The 25,158-nt window shown below is 40.9% G+C and overlaps 2 protein-coding genes across 2 annotated transcripts; both read left to right on the top strand.

The window, feature by feature from the left end:
• The first annotated feature begins 415 nt into the window (after positions 1-415).
• On the top strand, positions 416-16,987 carry LOC118110245 (hyaluronidase-4). Its single transcript, XM_035157950.2, has 4 exons — positions 416-600; positions 9,158-10,147; positions 12,304-12,393; positions 13,066-16,987. The coding sequence occupies exons 2-4, from the start codon at positions 9,191-9,193 to the stop codon at positions 13,564-13,566; spliced, it is 1,548 nt and encodes a 515-aa protein (XP_035013841.1). The 5' UTR covers positions 416-600; positions 9,158-9,190; the 3' UTR covers positions 13,567-16,987.
• A 1,690-nt stretch (positions 16,988-18,677) lies between these two features.
• Positions 18,678-23,973, top strand: LOC118109093 (hyaluronidase-5). The gene is made up of 4 exons (XM_035155917.2): positions 18,678-18,751; positions 19,643-20,565; positions 21,331-21,420; positions 22,829-23,973. Exons 2-4 carry the CDS (start codon positions 19,648-19,650, stop codon positions 23,156-23,158), a joined length of 1,338 nt encoding a protein of 445 aa, XP_035011808.1. The 5' UTR covers positions 18,678-18,751; positions 19,643-19,647; the 3' UTR covers positions 23,159-23,973.
• Positions 23,974-25,158: the final 1,185 nt, after the last annotated feature.

The raw sequence follows: 25,158 nt of genomic DNA, 5'->3' as shown, positions 1-25,158 counted from the left end.
GAAAAAAAACAAAAAACACTTCACACATCTTCACACATTCATATTCACCAAATTGTAGATGTAAACATTTGAAAAATGCCCTTTCCTGTCCTGGTTTACGTTTTAAAATGACATTTTTTCCTGAATTCAGACTTGATTATAGAAACATAAAGTTTTATACACACAGACACACACACACATCAGGAAAATTGTTGTTGACATCTGTGTGTTTACGTCTTTCTTCCCCTCTGATCCTGATTGAAGTGGATGAGTTGAGACTTTTCCTCCAGAGAGGATCAGACCTTAGAGGAGCTCAGCAAACTCACAGGGATTTAAAACCTCTCTCTCTCTCTCCCCCCCCTCTCTTCTCTTGCCTGTGTGTCTCTCTGTCTCTCGTCACCCTCCCTCGCTGCACTCTAATCGCTGTGTTGTGGTCGTGAGGCTCTCTCCTCCCTCTGCTCTCCTCTCTGGGCTGTATATAAGTGTGTTTCACTGGCCTGTGTTTCACAGTGACAGACTGAATGCAGGCCTGATGGCTGTACGGCGCTGAGGTCCATCATGACCCCGGGAAAGAGGCCCCCCGCGGACTGCTAATTATCTGGTGATGTGCAGCATCTACAGGTGAGCTGTTCAAATCAGGGAGCAACTTTCCCCCGTGGTTTCATAGTTTCATTTCTATCAGGCTAAAGTTAGAAAATCAAGTTGCTCTGGAGTATCTTTTATTTTGCCGCACAAAGATTAAGATAAGATGTATTTTTAAACCCTGGGTTGTTGGAGCATGGATTTGAGCTACTGTTTTGGGTGATGCAGGAAAAGGGAAGGGTTCTGTCATGTCAGGAATGTTGGGTCACCCCTAACAACTCTCTCGCAGTGAAGAAATGTTTTCTCATTTCGAAATTGGACACACGGGAGCACGCTATTCTTAAGTCTCGGTGGGTTAAGTGTTTTGCTAGAAGGCTGCAAATCTTGGTAGAGTTTCAGTCATTTAGCAGATGCGCTGTCTCACAACAACCTACAGTAAATGGTGAGACATGCAGACAACACGGGAGGTCATGGTTTTCAAGGAACGTCAAAGAGAGCACAAGTTCATCAGAGGAGGCTATAAAAAGTCCCTCACTGTTTATGGGAGCGTGCTGTTTTCCAGTCTGCCCTCTCCGCACAGACACAGAGCGTTAGAGTGTCTGAGGTTAAAGATCAAACGCTGAGCCGGGAGTCTTGATTAGCTGGCAGGATTTCAGGACTGCTTTAAGCTTTAAGATCTTTATTGTCTTAAGCCACTCAATAAGATACTGATTCACAACGGAGCCAGATCAATATATCAAATCTAGAGTAGCTGAATTGTTCAGCCAATTGTGGAAAAAGTATAGGTACAAATATTGATGTAACAAAATAATCTGTTACAATCCTATTTAACTTTCAAAGTCTTAAGTTTTGGTAGAAAAAGTAAAACTACTCATAAAGCAGAAGGAGGTTTTTGAAAGTGTTAAATTATGGGCTGCCACAGTGCTGAAATATATATTTTCTTATATGCACAAAGTGATAATTTGTGGGAAAACAGTGGCTTTCATGTTTTACACTAAATACATGGTTGTTTTAAGGAGGAACTTATTAAAAATGTCTGGGTATGTTAGCGTGTATGTGTTTGTCGGTTAACAAAATTTTACCAAAATGGCATTTGCCTCAAAAATAATGAATAGACTATATATCTATTTCTCATCTCTAATGTTGTATAGGTAAAAGTGAATACATAGTTTCATTGCTGAAATTGTTCAGGTCTTATAGCTGAGCCAATAAAACAATGCAGATCATGAAATCATCATCCCCCTTGAAGAAGAATGATTTTTTTACTAAGATCCATTAATTATTCCCTAAAAGTTGAAAAAATGTGAAAAGACTAAAAACCTTGCATCTTTAAAGTGATAAAAAATTACTGGTTCCGTACCTTTGTCCTGAATTAAATGGTTTCCAGTGTTTCCCATAAATGATCTAGACTATGGCGGCCTGCCGTATTGTAATTTGTCCCGAACAGTTTCATAATTAAGCAATTTTTGTTACACTTCTCACTACTAGAGATTTTTAACTTGGTGTGTGCAGCGCAGTTTGCTGTGTGCTTGCTCACGCTGTGGGGCTACTGCATGTTAGTACTATGGTCCATAACATTTTTACCATAAACACAGACAGTCAGACCTCATAGTTTCAGCTGCAGTTGTGGCATCAATGCAGTTCTTTCAATTACAAGAGAATTTGTCTTTAACTCTCTAAGTTTTGTACCTGCCACTCGGAATCTGTTGTGCGTGAGAGTGACCTTTGTGTGCATGCTTGACAGAAGCACACCTGTTACCACCATAGATTGAATAAGTTCTTTGGAAAACGCTGGGTTTATTTCTTGACCACCAAGTTCATGGAAATCTGCTCAGTAGCTTCTGCGTAATCTTGCTGACAAACAGACAAACAAACAGCTGGGAAAGAGCTACTTGGTACAGCTACTAAAACAAAGATCCTCAGACTGTCAAGTTGCTCTTTTAAAGGGGACATATCATGAAAATTCCACTTTGTTAGTGCTTCTACACATTAATGTGGGTATCTAGCATGTCTACCAACCCCAAAACTCTGGAAAAAAAACACTTTTTTTGTGTTTTGTTATGGTTCCTCTAAGTCAGAAACGTCATGCTTGAATGACTGGAATGAGCTTCCTGTGTACTGTGTCGTCACAATACACTGGAAGTCTCCCTACATGGTCTTGGCCCACCCCCCACCTCATCCCCCCACACTTGTTACGCCGGGTTTACACCGACGCAGCGACGGCAGCGCCGTTCTCCGCACGCGCCTGGCTGTTCACACGGGACGAGCATTTCTCCGCTGGTCAGCCCCATAGACTGTATATATAAGGTCAGCCCGCAATTCTGCTTTCTCCGCTTGTTGTTGTACCCGTTGAATGTCGGGGTTCGGGGGTAAGTGATGGTCTTCATAGCCCCCCCCTCTCTTTCTCTCTCTGTCTGTCTGCTTGTGTGCTTGTAGTGGATGGGCAGAGGGGGACATTTAATTATGTGATTGGGAAAATTAAAACTCCAGGACAACAAGGGGAATACAAAGTATGGGATGCATATTTGATAATTTATATCATATAAAATATGTAATTTATATCGTTTAAAATCATGGGGGGAGAGGGGGGAGGGGGGAGCTAGCTCACTAGCATTTAAAGGAACAGGCACTCAAAACAGGTCACTCTGTGGAGGGCTGTTTTATACAGGGTAAAAAGGGTGCTGTTTTAAATGATCCTTGTGGTATTTTGACCAAAGTATGTTACAGACATTTCATTAAAACCCCAAGGAACCATATCAACTTGTGGTAAAATGGGCATGCTATGTCCCCTTTAAATAATTTATCAGATTCTGGGTAGAAATTTTTTTCTGCCTTCCTTTCTTTATTTTTGCTCTATTCATTTTGTCTTCTCTCTTCTTCATGAGATCATCCATCTGTTTTCTCCATTTGACAAATCCACCCCAAACAGAGTGATTTCTGGAGCCTCGGCGCTCACCAGGCGCTGGATTAACTTTGGCTCAGCCGAGTGGAAAGATTTCTGCCTTGGTGGTTCCCGCTCTCCGTCTTTTGTTTGTGAGGAACATGAATCACGACCACATTCAGAATACCACCAGGAATATTTGTTAGAATATGCCTCTCTTTGCTCTGGTTAACATGGGGCAACCAGCTTTGTGTGTGATTCATGGAAAGTCCTGATTCAGAGTCGTGTTACAGTTTGGAGGATTTTCATGGTCTGTTTTCAGCTGAAGCATTGCATGGGCCCCTCTGTGTGTTGAGGCCTCTACTGGTCTGGTGAAACTGTTGAAAAGACTTAAATACACAATCATTAGGCTCTTGATGTGCTGTTGGCTCTGATTTCTGAGTCTCTCATTTAACTTGTTTCTGTTTTGTTTTTCCAGCTCTACAACAGCACCCTATAAAAAACTCTGATAGAAATTAAGACCTTGGTGATAATGACAAAATTGCACATCAATTAAACTGTGAACAGATACATCACTGCTGCTCTGGTGAGAATTTACAGTTTCGTCTGAGAGTCATGAAACAGATACAGTGCTGTTGGGTTTGTCCAAATCCACAAAGTCATTTTTGTGACTCTAGTTGTTCCACAGCTTTGAGTCGTCTCTGTGCTGCTGCTGACTCGCTCGCTCTGTTGAGCTGTGACGTTTAGCCCAGAATGGTCTTGAGCTTACGGGAAATGCTGTTCGTTAAAAAGGCTGCTAAAAAATGGCTTTAGATTATTCTACTGCAGCGTGAAATGTTCATTACTGTCATACCATTTGAAGCTCCACACATTCGGAATGAGCCTGTGTAAATAGTGATGTGACTTGGTGTTGGAACATATTTACATGACAGATGGCTTTTGTGACAAAATCTGGTATTTTGGCTTCTGGCCTTCAGCCAGCCATCAGGGGTTCGGCTCGATTCCCACACATCAAACCCAGCGAGTGCTTCTTCCTCTCCTGGCATCTCTGAATGTGCTCAGTGTTCTCATCTTTCTATCCTCTCAGAAGTGCCTCCATCACACTGTCAGCTTCATTTACCCCTGAGTTCAAAATGCTTTCTTTGGGTACCAAGTCCTTGGTGAAATGAGACCCTGCAAGGTTGCTGATGTTGTTGAGGTCATGCAGCGGTACTCTGAGCCATGCACCAACAATAAAAACTGTCTTTACTTCAATCCTCGTTTGAACACAGAGATAGGACATCATAATCTGAGCTTCTATAAGCTGTGCAGGTGTGCCAACATTCCTCCTTCTTATTTTCCTCTTGACCTTTGCCCTGCATCATCTTCTGGTTCATGGATGCTGCTGAGAGGCCGACCAACCCTCTGAGGCTCGATTTCACCCCAGTTTTCCAGCAGAGAAAATGAAAATTAGACGCTCTCGCTTTTTTCTCTCTTGTATTTGCTGAATGAGTGGAGCCATTCCACAAGAACCACAGACGTCAACAAACTCTTATCTTAATCGATGCCAGACCGACCCACGGCTCCAAGCTCCTCTGGATAGATAATTCACGTCGACACAAAGCCGAACTTTAAACATGAGCTTAAGTGTGTTTAATCTGAGGCTGCTCCCTCCAGCTTTTATCATGATAAGAACCATCAACTGAAGCACATGAAGGTTTTGGTCCAGTGCAGCCTTCCTGGTTGACCCAGACTGTGGTCACAATTTTCTTTTGTTTTTTGTGTGCCTATGATTACATTTAAATTGCCTAACAATCAGACCATCTACAGTTAGGGAGAGTGTGGTTCCCCGAAACATAACAGCACTGGCTCTGTGTTCACACACTGTGTTTTGGGGCTGGAACAATACGTTGGTCAATCAGTTACTGAGAAAATGACTGCAGCTGCTTGATAATTCATGAATAATTTCAATCCTCCCTGGTTGTTGGACTTTTAGTCAGATAAATCAAATCAATCTATTTGAATTGAAATGGAAATTGAATAGATAAAGCGAAAATATGTGCTGCACAGGTAATAATGGATAGGTACAAGGTCCCCCATGGCAACTGTTTTATTCACATTTTACATGAAGAATCATGACCCAGCAGTATGACATACAGTACAACTCTGGACTGTATGTCATACTGTATGTATTAGAGCCCTTATGTAGACTATTGATCAGTACTGAAGCACCTGAGATAGCTAACTGTAAACTGCAGCTGTAATAACTAACTACTGACCAAGTAAATCACACATCACTGGCAAACACTGTAAGATTTGAATGATACTATACAGACAGAAGTACAGTAGAATGTTCTGATTCAATGAACAAGTGTGATTTGCTTGCGAAAAGCAGAGTTGACATACATCAATGATTGGAAATAAATTGGAAACTCTTGATTTGCAACAAAGCATAGGACATTTTGCATCTTCTCATGCACCAACATTCATCGCTGATGTCTTATTAACCATGACCACAATCGTTATTCAGGAAAATTTGTCGCATTTTTGACAGCTTGAACATACTGTACCTGAAAACTCACCAAACTTCGCAGGCGCGTCAGGCCTGATGAAAATGTACGTATTTTGGAGTAATTCAAAATGGGCATGGCAAAATGGCTCAACAGTGCGTTGCAGCCCTAGTTAAAATTTGGGTTCTGATAACTTTTGATCTTATTTGTTAAATTCTCTCTACATTCTGATAGCCATCAATATATAAAGTTGTCTGGGGGGAAAGGTTGGCTTCTAGCAGTTGTCAGTCAGTGCTTTAGGGCTGTAGCTTTGACAAGGGGGCTGATGGGAGGAGGTGAGATGTATCAGTTGCATTTTTTCAATGTGTAGGCTGCTCTTGCTTACTTTTTTAGGATTACCAACCCTGGCTTTAAAGCACAAATGTAGCAGCTGTCTGAAATAGTCTTAAAATCTTGCAGATTGTAAAAAACTATTATCACAAAGTGCCTCTTTTCAAGTTCTTTCAAACGCCTGTTCAGATAATTTCATACTTGAATAAACTAGAATTTTAAGCTTTTCAGAGGTGCACAACCCCTGTGTACAAATCAATGTTGCATAATGATAGTAAACCGTAAACAGTGGTCTTTGATGGTGTCCAGACAGCCAGCGTAGCATTATGGAGGTCTGGGATTTCAAGCTCCATCAGAAAAATCATGGGGAATCAACCTAAAAAGAGAAATAAAACAGGTTTATGAGCTCAGTTAGAGATTGAAAACAGGCTAAAAGCAAGTTAAATAATGGTCATAATCAGAAACATTCCTATCATCAAATCATGTCGGCTTTGCTCTCTGCCAGGCTTCATATGGAAGCAGTTTCAGCTCGAACAGAGGACCATTAAGCAGCCATACATGCATACATTTACTGCAACACTGCAGAACATTCTCAGGGAAAACAGCAGTCAAATTATTTCCAAACCAGCAGGAAGAGACTGGCAGGAACATAAAGAGAGGAAATGACTTTGATTCCAAACCGACATAACTCTGAGTGGGAAAAAATGAACAAATAACATTTAAAGAACCAAATCTGTACAGTAGTTTAAGAGTTCTACTAGTGGCTTAGCAGGATTAGAAGAAATGTTCCATCATTTGTCATCCAGAGCTACAAATCGTGTATATTGAACTGATGAGATTGTATATTCATCACAGGAAGTGTAAAATACAATATGATCTTTATTTAAACGGTTTCAGCTGCTAATAAGTAACTAAAACAGCCGAGATACCTTTTAAAAACATTCTTCTTTGGAACACTAATGGCATCTTATGTTGACGTTTTTTAAAAACATGAGTATTAGTTGTGAAATAATTTTACAGATTAATAAATTGAGCATATAATAATTAGTTGTCTTTAGTTGATTTGCCTCTTTGTGAATATTTTTTAACTTTTAACGGATCTTTATGACTTCCAAACAAGAAAAACAAGCAGACACTTCATACAGAGGCTCTAGCTCTAGAATGTATGGTCCATTCAGTAATCCAAACATATTAGTGTACACACTATCTTTAAGATGGCAATGGGTTAAATGCATTCTAATGCTTTAAGGTTAAGCTTTAGAGTCCCTGCTAACACAGTAGCATGTTTTTTTAATTTTAATAACAGTTTGACTTTAAATTTCATAGATGGTTGAAACATTTTGAAGGTGTAACGTGACTGGGTGAGGTGTTCAGGACACAAAGTGCACACATAGGATGAAGGCTGGGGCAGGGAAGAATATTTCAAGTGATTAACAGGCGCACAGATGCTTCTAAAGGGAACTGAAACATGAGATGAGACAACTGACAAAGAGGAGTTAGAACACAGACACAAGGAGGCAGGGATCAGTGGCCACAGGGGCCGACAACAACAAGTCCAAAGTCCAAAAAGTCAAAAGACTATAAAGAGAGAAATATTGAAACTTTTAGAAGTGATCAAAATCCAAATAATGTCCCAAAGCGAGACAGACTTTTAAAGCTATAATATATATGTTGTGAAAGTCAGGGAGAAACAAATCAACACTTGGTATGTGGGGTAAAAAGTCAACTCTTGAAATTCACTCAGTGGCAAAGAAAGAAAACAGGCTGAACAGATGAAGTGCAGAAATCAGACTTCTGATTTGTGCGTCTGCTGCTCTCTGACTGGATGTTTGGTTCTAGCAGCTGGATGTGCGACACAGAGACACAGCAAACAGGGAACCTCACTGAGACATTTGGCAGGAAGGCCTGTCATTGTGGCCTGAGGCTTCAGCTCTGGTCACAGGGAGACTAGCTGTGGACAGGAACGCAGCGGTCTGTACAGCTGAAGTCCTCGTTCCAGTCACTGGGTGTCAACTGATTTCCTCTTTGTGACCTCTGACCCCTGTTAGCCATGGAAATGAGCCAAAAACTATTTAGAGCAAGTCTCTGAGGACAGCGCTGATCAGGAGATTCAAATGTTTCAATCAATCAATCAATCAATCAATCAATCAATCAGTCTGTCTGTCTGTCTGTCTGTCTGTCTGTCTTTCTGTCTATCTTCCATCGATCCAATTGTATCTTTTTTTGACTGTATTCTCTGATTTCTTCTTTTTGTTTGTCTGACGACTTCGTAATACAATCTGACCAACTGGACAATAAATGAGTAATTACTTAATTACGACACAAGGTTGTGCAGACTGTTGGGATGCTAAATACATCCCAGATGTTTTCACACGCTTAAAGATGGAAACCCAGCTCAGCTCATCAAATGTTACAAGCAAATGCAAAAGTTTTCATGATCTGCGTAAACGATGTTTATTTACATGGCAGACGTTGTGGGGGAGCAGTTTGAGGTGCATTTAGAGGAATCGCTGAGCTCATCATAAACTCTTCTATAAACTCAGTGAACAAAAATAATATAAATACAGTTAGAAAGTCAGAGGAAGTTGAGGGGTATTCAGCTGCAACATGCAACTTCACCACTAGATGTCACTAAATCCTACATACTGAACCTTTAAAGAAAAACTAAACCAATCAAAGATATGCTGAATTCAATTGTAATAATAACCTTATAGTGACTGCTCCCCATAACTAAATAAATTACAGACATGGAAAGAGAGAGAGAAACCAGAGAATAAACAGAAAATAAATAAATAAAATGGTCAAGCTAAAATAAGGTTGGGAAAACTCAGCTATACCAGTTTAATGAATCAAATATTTACTTTTATCCTCCTTGTGTTTCCATCCCTCTCTTTAGGATGATTGACAGCTGCTCCTCCTGAACCCCAGAATGCCTGTGGTGCCAGTGGGCGGGACATCCTCCTCCCACCCTGTTGTACCTGTTGCCCTCACCTGCTCGTGGCTGCTTCTGCTCTTTCACGTTGCCTTTGGTCAGAAACCTGCCAAGCTGCCCTTGATCAATCGGAAGCCCTTCATCGCGGCCTGGAACGCCCCTCTCGACATGTGCACCATCAAGTACAATGTCACCACCAACCTCGACCGTCTTTTCCACATCCACGGGAGCCCACGTGCTGGTTGGACAGGCCAGAATGTCACCATTTTCTATGCCAACCGGCTGGGCAACTACCCTTACTACACCCCGCAGGGCGACCCTGTGCATGGTGGCCTGCCACAGAACTGCAGCCTGGACATGCACCTGCTGAAGGCCTACCAGGACATCAACCACTTCATCCCTGCAGAGGACTTCCGGGGCCTGGCTGTCATCGATTGGGAGTACTGGCGGCCTCAGTGGAGCCGTAACTGGCACAAAAAGGACATCTACCGGCAAAAGTCTAGGGAGCTTACCGCCAAGGCTTATGTAAACGTGACGGCAGCGCAGGTGGAGGAGCTGGCACGGCGGAGATTTGAGAAGAGTGCCAGGGCATTCATGCAGAGGACTATTCAGCTGGGGACACGCCTTCGCCCCAATGGGCTCTGGGGTTTCTACCTCTACCCTGACTGCCACAACTACAACATGCATGATCAGAACTACACAGGCTTCTGCCCCCTGCTGGAGAGCATGAGGAATGACGAGCTGGGGTGGTTGTGGAACAGCAGCACGGCGCTCTTTCCCTCGGTGGCAATCAGGAAAAGCCACACAAACAGTATCAGCAACCTTCACTTCTCCCAGCACAGGATCAGAGAGTCGCTCCGTGTTGCCTCGCTTACCTCGAAGGAGTATGACCTCCCCACATACGTGTACCTGAGGCTGGGATACCGGGACGAGGCCATGGCCTTCCTCACCGCAGTAAGATACATGGTTTACAACAGAATTAAGTATGAGCAAAATTTAGATTGGACAGTTGCCACTCTACTGATGAACAAAAGAATAGTTAATTTCCCAAACAATGTGTTTCAATTAAGAGATTTTCCCCCTCATTTGTCCAATCCCAGTGAAGTCTAAAGGTTTCACATGACAAAGGATGATCTACTTTCCCTGTCATGTGACTTAAAATCTAATTTAGTTTATTCCGAGCCAATCGCCTAATCCTATTCGTGAATTAAAAAAGTAAGCTTACATGCACTGTTAGTTAACGGTGCCATGATGTTAGAGTGTTACTGTGCCTGGACAGGACTGAAAGGTTGGACCTCTACATGTATCTAATGTCACAGGTGTTTGGTTTTTTGACTATTAAATGAGTATTTCCAGCCACTATGATGTGTTTATATATATATACTGTATATACAGCACAAAAAACACTTTTAAATGTGTGGTATCTCTTTGAACATCTAAACTCAAAGTCTTTTACTGTATTTTCTTGTTTTTGTTGTAAACAAACAAAAATCGACCAACTTGACTCACAGTCAACTAATGACAGTATAGCAGATGTACAAAATAACATGGACGTGGCCTCAAATAGAACTCACAGGCTAACAAGCTCTGAGTCTGCAGTTCATCATGTACAGGGTGAGGCTGAGGGTAACTCTGTGACCAACTGCACTTCTTAAAGCTAAACTTTGTCATACAGTACTGAGTGAGTTTTTTAAGACTTTTAAATTTGAGCAGTTAGGCGACATGCCAAACCGACAAATTGGCAGGAAAGGCAAAGTTTGGGCAACGGGTCACTGTGATCAGTGTTATCACAAAAAGGCAATGGAGCAGATTTTGCATCAGAAAGAACAGTGACTGCACAGGGGGGAAACAAGGCAGACTTAGATGAAAACTAAATCTAGAATGAGGGAGTAAAGCGATTTCAAAGATGTCTACTGCCATAAAATCATGTGGGACGGTGGTATGTATGTTGTGTATGTTCCTGTCAGTTCAAACTGAAAAATCTCCTCAAGTGACTATGAGAATAAAGTCTGGGTTTAAAAAGGCACAAGGAGCTGTTTCTGTGTTTGAGCTGTCATGCAATCATTTTAACTCCAGATATATGGTTAGGTTTGTTTTAAATCAACCAAGGACTGAAGATACTTGCATAAGAAATTCATATTTAAGATAACATTGTAAACATTTATACTCATTCATCCAAATTATTTACTTCCAATGATTTACTCATTTCTTTGTGTTTACACATCATTAGAATGAGCTACAACTAAAATTATAAACTGTGATGCAGGACTCTCAACCAGTTATTTGTTGGTTCTTGGTAGAGGTCCAGAGTCCTAAAAAGGAAGTCTAAACATATAATAAAGGTAATCACACAGAAATCAATAAACTAAGTAACAATAGAAAACTCTTAAACTGTCAGCCACTTCCCACTCTGCAATTTGCAATATCTTAGGTTGAGTTGATTTATTATCACTGTTGTAGCCAACCCATTTTGAGATGTCCTGACGAGAAGCTTCCTAGGCAACAACTGAACTCAAGCATTTCATACAAAGATGCTTATTAAAGACATATCAGTATATAAATCTCTCCTGGCAGCAGTGTGTCTATACTCACAGTGAACTTCCTTAAGTTACGTACTGCCATCTTGTGGAGATGCACAGAAAAAACGGCTTAGAGTCACAAATACAAACCGTGTTGCTGTGGTTTCATTTTTATACCTAAACTTCATCAAAGTCAACCAGAGATTTCTTCAAGCCAAACAGCCTCAGTGCTCTACACACTGTGTGAGCAGTGTTTTGAATAAGCTTTGAAATATCTGTGTTGAAATATTTGAGTCAATAGCTAAGTTGTTTCTTCACTTAACCTTGAAAATAATTTGCAGCGCCTCCTTGTGGCTCTTTGCTCCATGATTTTTCACACTGGTCATATAGATGTATGTATTTGTTTTTCTGTTCAGAATTCAGATAGCTGTGTCTTTTTAATCATCCCATCATGTTATAAAAATTCATAAATCCTATATGTGCTTTGTATATTCACTGTGCCTATGTCACTTCAGTATGTTTGATATTCAACGTGTGTCAGTGTGTCCATGAGTTGTGACCCCTGCACCTACTCTTTGTGTTTTCCTGCAGAAAGACTTGATCCACACCATCGGGGAGAGTGCTGCTCTGGGTGCTGCGGGATTTGTCATTTGGGGTGACCTGAACTTGACCTCATCCAGGGTGGGTGTCCTCTTTTTCTAATCATTCTCCTACTTTCGCTCAAAAGCAATCTGCTCATGGGTCACAGATGGAGAACATCTTCCAAAATCTCTGTACTAGCTAATGACACAGATTATAGAAATAGATCATACAGTATGTGTTGTTGGGCTGAAGATCTGTCCAACTTTTTGTGCTGTTGAGTCCATTGAAGTCTAAATTTGTATTTTTCCGTGAGAAACAATCTTTTCTCAGGGGCCTTGATTTTTTGGTAAATCCAGACAAACTGCCCCTGTGAATAGTCAGACAATAGGATGTTGACATTGTGTGGCCGCTTTGTGTTTGACATTTGGAAAAGTATAATGCATGTATGTTTTGGCTCGCTGTGACCCTGTCTGCATGAAGGAAGAAGCATGGAATTAAAGCTGCTTCAAAGAAATGTGCTTTATAATCTATCTATGATCTATCTTCCTCTCTTCTCCTCCTCTCTTCTCCCTCAAGCTTTTCATCCTTATCTCCTTAAAATCAGCTTAGCTTAGAAAATACCTGATTTCAACCATCATAATCTTGGAACACTTTTACTGCCACCGGGACAATTTCTGGCCACTAGGGGGCCAAACAGCTGTCTACCTCCACATCATACAAACCAACACACATATGGCATCATGTTTGTTCCCTGTTTTTTTGTCTCCACAGTCTAACTGCTCCAAAGTGAAGACATTCCTGAGCTACCGCCTGGGTAAGTACATCATGAACGTGACGCGAGCAGCTGAGGTCTGCAGCGACTTCTTGTGCCAGAGCAACGGCCGCTGTGTCCGACGGGACCCCCGCGCCCGCCATTATCTCCACCTGAGCGCCAAAAGCTACAAAATCAGTTCCTCTAGCAATGTGGAGTTCACTGTCACCGGGTGGCACTCTCAACACGACCTGCAGCTGCTGACTGAGAGGTTTCGCTGTCACTGTTACGAAGGTCACGAGGGCGAAACCTGCGAAAGCATCAACAAAGTGAAGGAGGACGATGGGCCGTGGAGGGGGGGGGAGGAGGACGAGCAGGAGAGGAAGAGGACGGAGTGGGAGTACGAGCAGGATGAACAACGGGAAATAGGGGAGAGTGCGGCGCCCCCCGGTGGCTTCAGCCTTCACGTCATGTTGCTGCTGCTCCTGTTAAACTTAGTGTTTGTAAAGACAGTCGTATGATGCACGCTGACAAAAGGAGGAGTCATTTCTCAAGCTGAGTAAAGACGTTACTTTTCCATGAACACGATGTCCGACCAAGTACTTGAGGAAATGACTAAGTACTAATTCCGCCTAATCATTTAGTCTTAAAAATGTCAAACAACACAGTAAGGCTGCATGCTAACATGCTAAGAATAACAATGGCAACAGCTAATGCTCAGCAGCAACATGTTAACCATGTTTACAATTGTATTTTGGCATGTTAGCATATTAACATTTGCTATATTAGTCACTTTTGCAGGTATTTGGTCATTAAAAAAGTATTGAACAAAAGAAGAAATTCTACCTGTTGATGGTGCTAAAAGTCAGGGATCACCAAAGTCATTAGGATTTATCACATAAGGGCCGTGAATGTCTGCACTAAACTTAGAGGCAAATAATCATGTAGCCCATAGTATCTGCACCAAACCAAGCTAATGGGATGTTGGCTGTGGCATTGTACTGTATATAACAGACAGACATGACTGTGTTTTCAGTCTTCTAACTCTGTGAAAAAGTGTATTTCTGAAATGCAAGAAGAGTTCCTTCAAAGCTCAGCCAAGTGGCTGCTGAGTGCAGAATACAACTTTTAAAGGAATGGTTAAAGGTGGTTAGTGTGAAATGAATGTTGAAAAGTGACAAATGTGTGAAAATCACCACTTCCTTATTAAGGAGTGTGTGATGGCACAGAGGTTTGGCACGTTAACAGATGAAGGTTTGGTTGATTGTTAAACAATCACCTGAATGTTGCAGCAGTTTCTGCAACAACCTGCACTTCATCTTTAGCCGACAACTGCATCAGTTTTTCGAGGAATGTTCATCAGTAGATATATAAATATAGAGTTGTGGTTTATTAAAGTGTGGCATGAGTCACCTTCGGCAAAATAAATGTTTGACATGATGATTCAGCGTCGCTGCAGAGCTGAGGGATGGGATCAGAGGGATCACGTTTTTTTTACTTTGAAATAACTTTGCGAGGCAGCTGGATTTCTTGCCAAATCCATCTTATTCAGAACCACAGTGGTTCGTACCCATCTGCATTCTATGAGGGGGGAACTACTGGCAGCTACAGGCATGTCTTAGGTGTGTGGCAATAGCAAGAAACAACTGTTCATTAACAACAATGGCAGCTCCCAAAGGGGGTTAGCCGATGCTGCTATAGCATTAGTTATATATACGATTTTGAGAGTATTTCTTCATTGAAAGATGAGCCAAGAAGGGCACTGAGGGTTTTTGTGATGATTCCGACTAGAGACAGTAACCGTGATAGATGGCGAAAGACAGATGATTCATCCACTCACCTGCCAAGATCTACTTGAAAGTGTTGCGTGCCCTTTTCCAGACAAATTTCCAATGAAGCCTTCTCACACGATTCTGTGCAACCAACCATTTGATGTGCCTGCTTTTAAATGGTTCACAGTAAAATCTGGCTTTACTGCAGGAAGAGCATCTTGTTTGCCTCTCGGAGGAAACTGAGGAAACTGTGCTGCACACAATCATATGTGGAAAGATAATCACTAAGATCTGACACTTTGTTTGTGGTATTTTTGAAGACATTTATTTCTGATATGAAACCTGTTTATTTCCTCAACAATAAGCTGTTATTTCACTTGTTATTACATACATACATTGTTTTAGTACTGTTGCTTACTCTATACTCTTGAACTGCTCTGATCAGGAAACGCCACATATTTGAGCCTGTGTGGGACATGGCGTGCACATGTTATAGGTACTAATAATCAGTATAACTGTATTTTCTTTTCATTTTTGTTGGTTTTGTTACTCAAAACCTAACCCAAGATATTGTGCAGAAGTTACTATATCTTAGTCTGGAAGAATGGGATCAACAGGTTGTGTCAGGTTTGGGATTTTCATTCATCTCAATGTGGCTGCACGGCTACTGTCTCTTATTATTAATTCTTATTAAAACTGACAAGGACCTAACCTGAACACATTAGAGGTTCTCCCTGGTTTGTTGATGGCTCCAGTTTAAACGTATTGATTTGTCTCCTTCTCTATCCCTGAAACAGCTGTGAAACCTGAGGATCTAACTGCACCAGACAAAACAGCCATTCACCATTTCACTTCATTATCACGTTTGTCTCAAGGGCTGCAGTCAGCGTTTATCTGTGGCAGCCTGCATACTAGAAGCACAGCAATCTGCTGACAAAAGATTTTTAAAGAGAATGAAAGACAGTTGCTCAAATGCTAAAGTAAGTAGTTGTTAACTTGACAAGCACCTTCTGTTGGTTGCATTATGATTTGTGCCTGTCGGGTCATTGTCAGAATGTGTGTGAGTGGCGTTGAGTTATAGTGCCACAAAGAAATCATGGAAAACCAAAAACAATGTATGGTTTGAGTGGATTAGAATAAAATAAGTGCAGCTCCCAATTCTCCAATTTGACAAACTAGGATGCTGAAACATTACTACATTTCCCAACTTGCATTCGACCACTGTGTGTGTTCACAGAGTTCGTGGAGTGTATTTTAGAGGCAGCATGAATCATGATAGAAAGTCAATGAAAAGACACAATTAGATGCACATTTTCCACAAAGACAAGAGGAAGAAGAGGGACTGTGGTGACCATACTGCACAGCGCTATGTTCCACAAAGCTCCTGCATTCATAAGAAATAGTTGCCATGCTCTGCTCCATGTTAAAAAGAAGGTTGAGGTAGATGTTTGACACAAAGTGTTCAGATCGATCTAGAGTTCTGTATTACTGTTGAACTTGCTGGACCTAATTCTGGCAGTTGAAGTTTCGACTATCGGTCTGGTACACACTTCTTATAGGAGATCATACTCACTCACCAAAGATACATAGAGCAAGAACAGATGTTCAGGGTGAGGACTGGGACTGAAACAGGAAACATTCTCTCTATATCCAAGTCAGTGAACCGTCAAACTCATTTGAAGCTGCTATTTTAAGGTTGAGAAAAAGTTGTGATGGTGATGCTTTTATTCAGTTCATGCCCTGTAAAACATTTGGTGTCTTTCCATTGACCTTACATTATTAGCTGTGTCTCCATCCATTTTTGTCCAATCCAAATTTAATCACAGACCACAGATCTGAAACATTTATACTCAAACTCAAACAAAATCCAGAACAGAGGTGGCCCTGAATCTTGGTTTTGGTCATTTCATCATTAAATTAAGGTTGAGTTTCTTTGAAGTGGAACATGTAGCATCTGGCACGACTCTCTGTGACATTGATCCTGGTTTATAATGAACCGTTATTTTCATCTCAAACAAGCCTCTCATCATGATGCTGTAACTGTTTCCTTTGCTGTTTTTTGTTTTTGTTTTCCCCCTTAAGATTGTAAACCAAATATGCACCAAGGACTATGCAACACATGAAAAATGTTGAATGTAAATGCACTGCAAATAAAGACTTCTCTTCAGTACCTCTTATTTTCTTTGTGTTTTATCTGTTCATATACATTTCTTGGGAGTTGTTGCCGGCCATGTACGGACGATCAAAGCAACTATCTCCACTTTGTGCAACATGTGCATACTGTGCATGATGAGCCTTAAAGATTCACAGGGCTACAAGTGTGGATGCAGACTTTCATTTTATTGCTCTTTCTTCTTTGTAAAATACATCCCAAGGTGGAAACAGGCACTCTACTCTTTTCAAAGCAACAAACCGCAAACATGAATCATACATGAGCTGTGTGGTCTAAACACTGAGGACAGAAAAGAGGAAGATGATTCTTCCTCTCAAGAGATGATTGTCTCTTCTTTCTCAATAAAGATGACTGGTGAAACCCTGAGACTGTTTAATCTGAAGGAAACTAACAGTCACAAGCAGCTACTGTTCAGCATAAATTGTAAACATAAACAAAAATTGTCCCTTTTAAATAATACGGTCAGCCATTAAACCTTTAAACCCCTCAGAACAAAAACAAGATGACTGCATGTAAACAGGAGGCCACTATTCTGCGGTACACTCCTCACATCATAAAGGTACAAAGATGCCTTCAAAAAGTAGCTATCAACACTGTTATTTCATCAATTTACTTGATGTTTTGTGAAACTCAGTAGTAGAGTTGTTAACGAGTTGAGCCCGAACCTGAAAAGACCAGGACACGTTCTTCCCAATTCTGGTCCATCACTGTCTATCATTTGAAAGATGGGGCCCCAACCTGTGTGGAACTGAGAAACACTTGACCCAAGCCCAACCAGTCACAGATCTGAAGTTAACATTAATTCACAAAACCAAACTCTGTGTCTTGCCTAATGTATTGTCAGCAGCGTATATAATCCATCCTCCAAGAAAGTACATCCAGGTTTTCTGTTTATCTTGCTAGTTGGAATAGCAGCATGGCAAACTTAATCCACAAGTGATTTCAGATTAAAGGTCAATGTATTTTTGTTGCTGTATATCAAAGATAGCTTTGACTATTTGCCTTTCACCAATTACATGTTTTTTACCATGGCTGCTACCAATGCTCATAGGCTGCTGGCACCATCATCTGCCCTCTCCAGACCAGTTTGAACTCTTCTCTTGCCACAGCCAGGACCAGGTCTTCTCAGGTTATTACACATGTTCAACAGACCCAGGACCGTGGTAATAGAACACGACTGAGTAGTGATCTTCTTAGGTCCACCCACACCATGGGACCCAAGACCCAGGAGCCGTTTGGGTCAGTGGGGTCCAGACCTCTACTCAGAAGCACAATAGAAACACAACAAACAGAAATGCAAACTGTCCAATCACAATAGATATCTATGATGAGGTGAAATATTGCCAAGCCTAACTATAGCCCATATTGTTGCCTTAATGACATTGTTGTACATGTTTGTGCTAATAACTGCCCACTTTAATTGGTGAGTGCCACAAAATATATCAGCTACTGATAGCTACCAGTGATCAAACAAAAGTGCTATCTGTCTGTAGTTATTATTATTTCATTAAACACAATAAAACATGTAAAATCACAAATAGAGGCTATAATACATCAGCTTGACAGCGTACAGCTGACCCCTGAAACACCAACTCATTCAGCAACTGACTGAACCAATGGGTGCAGGCCTGTACATCAGGAAATCAGATAACCATCGATCAGAGTGAAGAAACTTTTCTCTGACACATGAATCAGCAATCAGACACAGAGAAGTTCAGAAACAGTGAACAATCCTTCACAGACCGCTGAAGAGAGCAGCAGGTAGGAACCGATGAAATGTTGCAAAACTATTTATAATTCAGATTTCACCGATATCTTGTAAGATACAGGAGGTTTTAATGGACACTTTTAAATAATGTGAAATCAATGATCTTAACAGCTTTGACGAAGCCGTGTAGCCCCGGGGATAGAGTTTGTGATGATTTTGTAGCAACAGTCAACTGTTAGATTGATTTTGTATTAATGTTTGATTATATTTATTTAAAGAGGTTTGTGAGCTGATAATGAAGAGACGACCCTATTTCTATAACATATTAAGTCTTTGGGTAATGAGCAATAGCTGGCCATATTTCATACTTGTCATATCTTTAGACAGATACTTTTCCTCTGGTCAGTGGAGTTTTGACCTCAGAAAAGCTCAAAGTTGCAAGATAATACAATTGCATATGGGTTTATCATCTCCCAAACAAATTATTTCCTTAGTTTGTTTATTATTGTTTCTCAGAGAAATGTCCTATGGTACAACTGAAAACTGAACTGAAACAAACTCACGTGTAATATAACTTATACAAGGAAAGGAATTAAAGTCCACTGTGGAATTAAAACATTCGGCAATGTTTTGTTTTAAAGGTCTCATATTTACCAACTGCTTTTCTGCAAATTTTTGTTATGTAGGCCTAAAAATGGTTAGCTGGTAATTTATTGAGATAAAGACATGGTTCTGTCAAATTCTGCGATTTTAAATCCACCACAAAAAGGTACAACCAGGATTTGTATACACTTTCTGCATTTGAGGTAATAGCATGTATATTAGTAGGAAGGGGAATTATGAGGCCACACCGATTAAGACTGGCTCCTAACGGTTTGAGATGGTCTCTTGCAGATTGAGCCTAAATTATTCGTTTTTTTGTTGTTTCTTCTCTTTCTCCACAGCCGCCATGATGGCCATGCCCTTTCTGTCCTGCACCGCCCTCTGTATCATCGGATCTCTCACCACCATCCTTGCCCTCCCAACTACCGAGCCGCCACTGATCCATGACCACCCCTTTGTAGCTATATGGAACGCCCCTACCGAGCGTTGCCGACAACTCGACATCCCCCTGGACACAGCAGCCTTCCAGGCAGTGACCACGACCGTCACCAAGCCCGGTCAATTCCTCACCATCTTCTATGACGACCATCTTGGCCTCTACCCTAAAGTCAACACCGTTAAACGCAAGATCTACAGAGGTGGAATCCCCCAAAACGGCAACCTGACAGAACATCTATCCAAGGCCCGGAGTCAGATAGATCATAACATCTACCAAGATTCTTCTCCTGGACTGGTTGTCATTGATTGGGAGTCCTGGCGCCCCCTGTGGGACCAAAATTGGGGATCAAAACGTATTTACCAGAAACTGTCCATCACTCATGCCCTGCAGATAGCCCCATTTTTATCAACACAGCAAATTCCCAAAGTGGCCAAGACACAGTTCCAGCATGCCAGCCGGCACTTTATGGAGAGGACCATCAGTCTCGGCATTGGTGAGCGCCCGAGCCGCCGATGGGGCTTCTACTTGTTTCCTGACTGCTACAACTACGACTGGAAGAAGTCTAATTACACAGGAGAGTGCTCTAAGAAGACTCAGAAGCAAAATAACCAGATGCTGTGGCTGTGGGAGCGCAGCACTGCCCTGTTTCCCTCCGTTTACCTCCACTCGACTCTTCGGAACTCTCCCCAGGCGGCACTTTACGTCCGCAACCGTGTCCATGAGGCGATGAGGGTGGCAATGCTGCCCAAACGTCCGTATACAGTGCCAATCTACGTCTACTCCAGGCCACTGTACAGGGATCAGACCAAGAACTTAGAGAGCTTGGTGAGGCAGTCAGATTCCTTTAAATTTGCTTGAGTAGCTGGTAAACTAACCTGATGATGATTATGCAGTTGGTATCATTTGGTTCTTCCATTTTGATGTGATCAGGGACTTCTAATATGTCAGATGTATCACACATTATTAGCCGTTTAGTTAGATTGGATTCCCATTTCGTTTATTTTGGGTCAATACAGAACTGTTGTAGTTTTCTTAACGCTGTTCACTTAACATTAGTCAAATCAAGTTATTTATGTAAGTTCACTCACAAACCTGCACTGCTGCAAGCATCTCAGTCATGCTTGACCTTAACACAACACTCTCCCGCCTGTAGAAACTGGCTCAGGTGTTTTCCAATCAAGCAAACAGACAATAAGCACATCACCAGACATATTTTAAAAATCAGTAATATAGGTATTATAATATAGGTACATTTCTGTTTTCCAACATAAGGATTCTGATCAAGTTGAAATTAAAAGCAAACAAGCAACTTGAAAAACAAAATAGTGTGTGTGTGTGTGTGTGTGTGTGTGTGTGTGTGTGTGTGTGTGTGTGTGTGTGTGTGTGTGTGTGTGTGTGTGTGTGTGTGTGTGTGTGTGTGTATTTAGCAGCATCACCACATGAAATTCTCCAGGTTGAAAGTGAATTTTGATGCAAGAAAAGAAATGGATTAAAAACAGGTGATTGTTAGTTTTGGATAAGATGATGGATGGATGGATTTGTATTAGTTCATAAAGTGTTGAGTCTCCTGTGTGTTTCTTCCTCTTTCAGAGAGACCTGGTGAGCACCGTGGGAGAGTCTGCAGCTCTGGGGGCTTCAGGGGTCATAATGTGGGGAGGAACCAAAGACTACAACAACAAGGTAACCACTGCTTTGTCAAGTTCAATCACTGGTTGTACTGGTCTCCTCTCAGTCAAACAAGGGAGTTCAAGTCTGTTAACTTCAAAGCAAGATTCACATGCGATCATAAATATACATACCTTTACAAAAAGTATTTGTGAAAACCATTTGATTGCTTTTCATATTTTCTTGCCAAAGTAGAGAAAAACCAGACATCATCACATCAATTGAAGACAGGTCTCTGAATATGTTTACAGCAATGATAACACATTTCACAGATATGAAAAGGGGAACAAAGATGACCAGGCTTTAATCAGCAAAGAAATAAACTGACCTTGTTTCCTCTTTCAGGAGGAACTAAGGGCCGTGACACTGAAGTATTTGTTATCTCTGCCAACAGACGTGTGAAAGAATTATTTCTTTGTAATTAGTGTGAACGATGAATCAGCACAACATTTTCTCACCAGAATGAAGGGAACTTTGTCTTCTTGTACACAGTGGACATATTTCAGCAGAGGGCTGAGTGGTTTGTATTTCAGACCACTGAGCAATAAGAGACTCTTCAGCTGCTTCATGACCTTCAATGCTATGTGACCTCTCTCATTTCTGAAACATATAACACAAATGTGGACATGCAATCTGTAACACACAGACACACACACAAACACACACGTTAACTTTGTAAACAGTAAATCTTTTAACACCTCAAAAGTGACTGATGGAATCTTCAAATCCTCTTTAACCTTCCTAACTTTGAACTTCAATTACTTCAACATACTTTCATCTACAGACGGAATTTAACACTTTCACATTTCAGCCTCCAGCTATATCCATCTCCAGCAATGCTGGGTTGTTTATCTGAGCTGTCAACGTTCACTATCAGCTTTCACACAAACATTATACTAAGTTATTATTACTTGCTTTAGCCATTCATATTTTTCTATTACAATCCAGCTGAATAGGTGTATATGGTAAAATACATTTTCAGATCTAGTAATGAGCTTGTTATCATTGAAATGGAGAAAACATCACAAATCTCTTCTTTTATGCAGGACTACTACATTTTTTCATTCCTGTGGTGACAGCACTGGCACTTTAATTTGACAAGTGCAACTTCTGATCATCTTTTAGTCACATTGAAGTTAAATATTTGATGTATTTTGAATTCTACTAAAAATCCAAACCATTGGAAATTACAAATCCTTTAACCTCTTCTTCAGCTCACTTTAATGTTTTGTAAATCAGACACGTGACACAAAAATCAGCTCTAAATTTTATGTTTGAAAATGAGAACAAAAGACTTTGTTTTTATATCATATATGTATGGATTAATCAATGGTTTAAGGACTAAACCAAACCTCTAAATGTCCTTTTCCCTCTGTGCTTATATACCTGAGTCTGATGTGTAAACCCCACCCCCTCCCTGCAGGCTGCCTGTGAGTCTCTGTCCGATTACCTGACGTCTACCTTGAACCCATACATTGCTAATGTGACGGCGGCCACCATGCTCTGCAGCGAGCTCCTTTGCCAAGGGAAAGGCCGTTGTGTCAGGAAGAACTACAACTCCTCCCAGTATCTGCACCTGAACCCCACCTACTTCCGCCTCCTGCGGGCCAACAGGAAGTACGTGGCGATTGGTCTACCCTCCTCCGCCGACCTCGATGACTGGGCTGGAAACTTCACCTGTCAGTGCTATGCAGGGGGGAGCTGTTCCCCAAAACTCTCCCAACCGACCGAGATCAAACAGATTTGGGTTTAACCTGTGAGGAGAGTCAAAAAACATAATTATTCATCGGTAATTAATCAGCATTTGGTCAAATCCCAACAAGTTCTAGTATTTGAGAGATTTATTTCAAGAGGGAGATAAGGTCTAGACCTTCAATCACTCACACAGAAAATGTTCCCTAATGTGGCATTAACTACTAATATCGTTATTTCAACTATGCAAACAAAATAGAATTCTATAAGAAATTAAATCAAGCTAAATTTGAAAGTCTGTCCACAGAGTTGGTCATAAATTAAGAACCAGTGAGAACTGAAGTAAAAACTGTGACATGATAACTAATTAGCTCCCATGATAAGTCAGTGTAAAAATGCCTACAAGACCAAGACAAGTCCACCTCAATAACAACTACATGTCAGAGACGAGTCTGAAAGCAATAGAACTAGAATGGCCAGCAGAAGAGCATATAACCCTGCCAAGGCCCAACAGTCCCCATTAATCCAATCAAGCTGCACCAAATGTCTCAGGGTCATAGATATCAGTTCTCTAAATATGTCTGATTGCTTTCATCAAGATCTGGGAATTATTCCCAAGGGAAAACAGTTAAAATGTTGAAAATCCTCACAATATTAAAGGATGACCTGGTTTCTTCCCTGACCCTTCCACCAACTTCATTTTATATTATTTTATATAATTATATTATTCTATTTTCTTTTATCTTATTTCATTTTAACTACTGATATTCTGATGTATTGCATGTTGCTGTCTTCTTGTTGTACCTAATACTTTGTGAAGCCCTTTGGTCAACTTGTCTTACATGTGCTATATAAATAAAATTGACCTTGACCAAGTTTTGTGGAAAACCGTTTAGTTGTTTTTGTGTAATCTTGCTTACAAACAAACAAACCAGCCAACACATGGACGGGGTGAAAACATTACCTCCATAATTGAAGTGAAAAACATATCAGACCGAACTACAGCCCTGATTTTAGAACAATTTCACTGTGCATTTCGATGCTGGTTACAGTTACAAGTGTTTTATATCAGTACCCCTATCAGAAACTACCACTTTGATAAACTATTGAGGGTTATATGAGTTTTGGGGTTTTGTATTTGCTAGATCAACAGGTTCTGCTGTTTTTAGAAGAACTTTTAATTCTCAACAGGCTTCTCTCACGGCAGACATTTTGACTTGTCTTTTGCCAGGAAGGTGTAATTAATAATATCACTGATGGATTCTTTCCATTTAGGTGTGTCAGTAAAATGGCATGTACCAAATCAAGGGTTTGGCAGTGGCATACCTGAATTATGATGCTATTATTTATTTTTCCATTTGACAAGAGAAAGTTGTTTGAATTCCTGCTCATCTGTGAGCAAGTGTAAGAGCTTTGGGGTAAGGTGGGGCGAAGGGTTGGTCATCGTACTTGGGGATTAAAGCGAATATGCATGAGTCAGGGTAAAAATGTATGTCTGAAGTGGGTCTTGTGTAGAGGCGAGGTTAAATGGATTGACCGCACCCTTTAACACCAGGCCCTGCAGCACACTTCACCTGTGATGCATAAAACTTGGTTGCAGCAAGTATTGTGCCAGATGTACAAAAAAAGTTGAAACCTAAACCCAAGAGGTTGGCCATTTTGAATTTAGAGGTTATTTTTGTCAACTGCAGACATTGTATCAGAGTCCTGGCGTAAAAATATCTACATAATATTGTCTGTGAAGATTCTCAGTCATCCAGGTCATGGTATCCTCAGAAGTTAAGTACATTGCGTACACTTCTGAGACTACATAATATTGCTTGGTCACAGTGATAGTGCCACCTACTGGGCAAGGGAAACAACAAGCAGCTGAGTAATGAACATTTTTGTTAATCCTGAAACTTAGATTTACCATGACTTAATTCACTTTATACAGACGTCCATGCTTCAGTGTGAACATTGAATACATATTGATAGTACATCATTTCTTTATCTGCCATGGAACAGTGCCTCCTAAAAAATATGTGTCTCTATCCTAACTGCAGAAGCAAAAAGATGCTG

Source organism: Hippoglossus stenolepis, chromosome 5 (genome assembly GCF_022539355.2).
Source record: "Hippoglossus stenolepis isolate QCI-W04-F060 chromosome 5, HSTE1.2, whole genome shotgun sequence".
NCBI classification, from domain to species: Eukaryota; Metazoa; Chordata; class Actinopteri; order Pleuronectiformes; family Pleuronectidae; genus Hippoglossus; species Hippoglossus stenolepis.
Note: the sequence above shows the minus strand (reverse complement) of the source record. Positions and strands in the feature narration are given on the sequence as shown.

Bases quoted from the DNA above. Each gene is read 5' to 3' on its own strand.
- LOC118110245 (XM_035157950.2), top strand. From the start codon at position 9,191: ATGCCTGTGGTGCCAGTGGGCGGGACATCCTCCTCCCACCCTGTTGTA. The intron at 10,148-12,303 runs GTAAGATACATG...GTTTTCCTGCAG, and splicing joins CCATGGCCTTCCTCACCGCA to AAAGACTTGATCCACACCAT. The intron at 12,394-13,065 runs GTGGGTGTCCTC...TTGTCTCCACAG, and splicing joins TGAACTTGACCTCATCCAGG to TCTAACTGCTCCAAAGTGAA.
- LOC118109093 (XM_035155917.2), top strand. From the start codon at position 19,648: ATGATGGCCATGCCCTTTCTGTCCTGCACCGCCCTCTGTATCATCGGA. The intron at 20,566-21,330 runs GTGAGGCAGTCA...TTCCTCTTTCAG, and splicing joins CCAAGAACTTAGAGAGCTTG to AGAGACCTGGTGAGCACCGT. The intron at 21,421-22,828 runs GTAACCACTGCT...CCCTCCCTGCAG, and splicing joins CCAAAGACTACAACAACAAG to GCTGCCTGTGAGTCTCTGTC.